The sequence below is a fragment of the Mus pahari genome, chromosome 12 (assembly GCF_900095145.1).
Source record: "Mus pahari chromosome 12, PAHARI_EIJ_v1.1, whole genome shotgun sequence".
Classification (NCBI taxonomy): Eukaryota; Metazoa; Chordata; class Mammalia; order Rodentia; family Muridae; genus Mus; species Mus pahari.
The window spans coordinates 17934512-17939136 of NC_034601.1; the positions used below are offsets into that span (position 1 = coordinate 17934512).

Genomic DNA, 4625 nt, shown 5'->3' on the forward strand with positions numbered 1-4625 from the left:
GAGTTTGAGGCCAGCCTGGTCTACAGAGTGAGTTCCAGGACAGCCAGGGCTACAAAGAGAAACCCTGTCTCGAAAAACCAAAAAAAAAAAAAAAAAAAGAAAAGAAAAGAAAAAGAAAAAGAAAAAGAAAAAGAAAAAGAAAAAGAAAACATCAGATCGCTTGGAGCTGAAGTTATAAGTAATTGTGAGCCACCCAACATGAATGCTAGAAACTGAACTTGGGTCCTCTGTGAGAACAGTAGTAACCCCCAAGTCATCTCAGAAGCCCCTGACACAGATATATCTGCTCAGTAGCCCAGAGCAAAACTACAGGGTCAGGCAGTGGCCAAGTACAACGAATCCGGTATTACGTTTCAGTGGAAAATATCTGTGAGTCTATTGGAGTTCAGGATCCTATACAATAATGTGACTTAGAAGCTGAGATGGATGGGCAGATTCTATTGCAGGACGTGTTTTAGTAACAATGTTGCCAGCTGGAACTTGTCCGACATGGGTATTTAAAACAGTCTCGAGCTAATCGAGAACCGGGACACTTGGGCTTCGAGGAGGTTTTATCTAGGTGTGATAGAATGTTTAAACTGTCAAGGTTATGTAGTTTTGTGTTCCTCTCATTTTGGTTGGCTTCGCGATCCTTGAGACATGCCAATACGTTGCTTTTTATTTCTTCTCTAGCCAGCCCAGTTTCCCCTTAATCCTACAGCATCCAGGACATGCTTCAGGATCTTTGCACATAGTGTTTGCTGCCTAGAGGGCTCTTTCCCTAGATTAGACCCTTTTCTGAGACTCTGTTCTGAGTCCCTTTCCCAGGGAGGTCTTCCTTGACAACCTTTCTGAAAGCTGCGATGCCCTCCAGTGCTTCCCTACTTCCTTTATTTTCCCTACTTCTCAGCAAACATCTACCCAATATGTGTGCACATATATGTATTTATTTTATAGTGTATGGTTTTGTTTTTGCGATACTAAGATTGAATTGAGGCCCTGAGCTGGGCAAACGGAGCTTTCTTTCCAGTTCTGCCTACCCCCGCCCCCTTCTATTTCGAGAGAGGTACTAGCGATTCTCTCGCCCCAGCTTCCTGAATGCTGGGATGACTGGTGTGCATCGCCACTCACTAGTCCACAGGCATCTGAGGTGCTGTTTAGTGTTGCCTAGGCTACAATGAAAGAAAACTGGAACTTTGTTACTTGGCTACAAAGTAGTGCCAGGCATGATGTAAACCATCCATCGGTAAGTGAATGTTTGTCAGCTGTGAGAGTCTGTGCTTGTTTCCTCAAAGAGCATTGAGGCAGTGCTGGAGAGACCAGTGGAGGTCCTAGGGTAGAGATGGCAGGGTTCATTGGCCTAGTAGACTTATTTCCTTGGTCCCTCTGTCCCTTTATGCTTTCTTCCCTCCCTCCCTCCTTCCTTCCTTCCATCTCTCCATTCTCTCTTTTCCTTCCTTCCTTTCTGTGGTTTCAGTCAGCCACACACACTTCAGTCTCAGACCTGACTGTTCATAACAAGCCTTGGCAGTCAGTCATGACCATAAGGCCCGGGCTCTTGGACTTTTCTCTCTCTAGTCTCTCTCTCTCTCTCTCTCTCTCTCTCTCTCTCTCTCTCTCTCTCTCTCTNTCTCTCTCTCTCTCTCTCTCTCTCTCTCTCTCTCTCTCTCTCTCTCTCTCTCTCTGGTCCTGTTCTTGCCCCTTCCTGAAGGGGTGAGGTAAAGGCTTTAGAACAGATGGGACCAGGCTCCTAAGCTTGGATTGATAGGATGCCAGTAACCTCCTTCCTTCCTCTTGGCCTGGTTTTGTTGCTTCTCTGCCCTACTCCTCCTGATTCCTAGGTTTCAACAGGAAATTTCAAGGGAAGTCTGTGGACGGGAAAGTTACATTTGAGGAAAATACTATAATGGCGCCCTATCCTGAGATTGCATGGTTCTGGGCTTCTGGGTCCGGAAGAAGGAAAACGGGGTCTATGCTCTACAGTCTGATTCTGTGGAAAGTGGCAGCCAAGGACTCCACTTCTGGTCTGCATCCCTTAGCCAGGATGCTGCCGCTCCTGTAGGGATGGAATTGGGGCATTTGGATGCTTCCTTCACTGTACCTTGCTCTTCCCACTCTTTTTCAGATCCCAGGACTGTGTTGAAAGTGGAAGCTTACCGCTTGGTCCAGGAGTCCATTTTCATCCAAATCATAGAGACGAAACATGACTGCAAGAAACACACAGGTTAGTCCAAGGTCCTCCAGGAGCCAGCATGGGCTGACATTCTGCTACTCCCGTTTTTTGCCCAGATCCAGGCAGTAGTAGGGCATAAACTATTACAGCCAGCTTACTCTCTGAGGCTCAGTACATGACTTCCTTAGAGAAGAGGTGATATTTGGGAGAAGAATGAGGGCCCAGGCTTTTGGGCCTTCCTGTGCAGTGACTCTGTGGCAGACACCCTGGAGAGCATGCATATCTTTCTGCATCACATGGACACAATTTGAAACTCACACCCAGCAGCTGGTCCAGCCGAGGCACTACCAAGAATTACAGCGGGGCCTTTGCCTCCACTGCACGTGGGGAGAGTGCAGAGTTGGGCATGTTAGAATCCTGGTGCATGCTGCCACTTCTGGGACGTCAAACAAGTTATCTCTCTTCTGGGATCACCTTATTTGTAAGATGGAAACTACTGTTTATGTCTATTGATGTGAGCATAAGGATTAATATCTACAGCTATAGTCATGGATAGGGCTCGGAATTTAATGGATTGTTTCTTTTCTGTAAACAGTGAACATTTACATATGGTATCCCTTAGGCAGCAGGTGCTGTTGTATGCACCCAGTCATGATTACCTAGTAATAATAACTAATATTAGTAATGATGATGTGAGGTAGTTGCTGCCACTAGAGCTACAGGACACTCAGAATGTTATTACTATTATTATTATTATTATTATTATTATTATTATTATTATTAAATTGTCCTTTATCCCAAATGCTGAAAGCCAGGAGCATTTCAGATTTGGGGTATTTTTTTGATCAGGGAGTATTTAATATATATAGTCAGATATTTTGGGGGATATTACCTGAGTCCACATATAATATTACAGTTTTCATGTGTCTTACGTGCATGGCCTTCAGGAAACTTTATGGAACGTTTTTAGTGCATTCCATTTCTATTGCAATGCAGCCCAGGTGCTCAGATGGGAAATTCTCCATGTATGCCACAAAGTCTCAAAAGTTTGGGAGTTTGGAGCAAGTGTCAGTATGCTAATTAGAAATATCCTGTGAGCTTCAGGGAGGCGAAACAGACAAGGAAGGTCTGGGAAGGATTGGGACTAAAGACTAAGTGTGCGCTGACAGGGACATTCACCCAACATGTGGAGATCGTGCGATCTCCAACGAAAGCAGGGCAGGAAGCAAGCCAAACACTTCTTCTCTTTCACCCACCTTCTTTATGCTGTTCACAGTTGGTTCTCTTAAGTGTACCTCCTACTGGCCACATCCTGGTTACAGCTCAGTACAGGCTGTCTGGCCGTACTATGCCTCTCTCTTGCGATTGTTTTAAATTCCCTAATCTTTGTATCCACCCCCACCCCATGGTTATGTACCTGAGTAGCATCTACGGTTTTTAATAGTAGCATCACAGCCTTCCCATTCCCGCTGGTTCCTCAGAATATTCTAGCCAGGGGCACATAGTACATGCTGCATGATCTAGAGAAGGGCGACCCAGGTTCATACATGCTCCTTTTAACCTTCCCATACTGTCTCACATGTAAAGTGTGATAACCATGTCTGCCTTCCAGGGTTGTTATAAGACTGACAGGTGAGAGGGTGGGTTCAAAATCCTTAGCAAGTAAGTGCATGATGTTCAGCCAATGTGAGTGCTCTTGCACTGACAACGGGTGGACTCTCAGGGATGACATCCAAAAGCCGCATGGCTGGTTCTCAAACTAGAGACACTTAACTTGTTTTTAATCATTAAAATGAGGGAATGTCTTAGACTGATAGAGAAAACCCCCAAAACCAAAAAAACCAAACCAATGGAAATGCTGACTAAATGATCTTATTTGTATCAAAAGTTGTAAGGGAAAATATTAGCTAAAGATGGCGAGGGAACTAAAAACTCAAAGACACTGAGGAGATATAAGGAATGATGAATCACCGCGGGCTCGGCTGGAAAGTGATCCAGAGAGTGCAAACCTATAAATAAATGTGACAATGGCTGAGTGATCCCTAATGGTGTGACATCATTGTATCTGAGCTGAGCAGTGGTGCGATCTTAGAAGTATACACTGAGCTATTTCTGGATGGAATTGTGGGGTCTTAGAATCTGCTCTGGAACAATCAGAAGTGGAAGTGGGAGGGGACGCTCAGAACAAGAGTGACTGCCAGTGGATAGTGTGGATAGTGGAAGCTGGGGACTCACACTCGCTTAAAAAACGGAACTCAGCTCTCATCTACCTCTGAGGATTTCAATGTTGGAAAAAAAACCAAAAACTTAGAATGTTTTTCTTTTCTGTTTGAAAAAGTCACTCGGATAGCCGGGCGTGGTGGCACACGCCTTTGATCCCAGCACTTGGGAGGCAGAGGCAGGTGGATTTCTGAGTTCGAGGCCAGCCTGGTCTACAAAGTGAGTTCCAGGACAGCCAGGACTACACAGAGAA

The 4625-nt window shown here is 45.2% G+C and overlaps 1 protein-coding gene across 2 annotated transcripts in view; it reads right to left on the reverse strand.

Moving 5' to 3' along the window:
* Dgkg (diacylglycerol kinase gamma) overlaps window positions 1-4625 on the reverse strand; it is a 190731-nt gene that overhangs the window by 113919 nt on the left and 72187 nt on the right. For both annotated transcript variants that reach the window (XM_021209178.1, XM_021209177.1), the window contains exon 7: window positions 2137-2186. In XM_021209178.1, the coding sequence (XP_021064837.1) occupies window positions 2137-2186 (50 nt within the window). The remainder of the gene's footprint in view (window positions 1-2136; window positions 2187-4625) is intronic.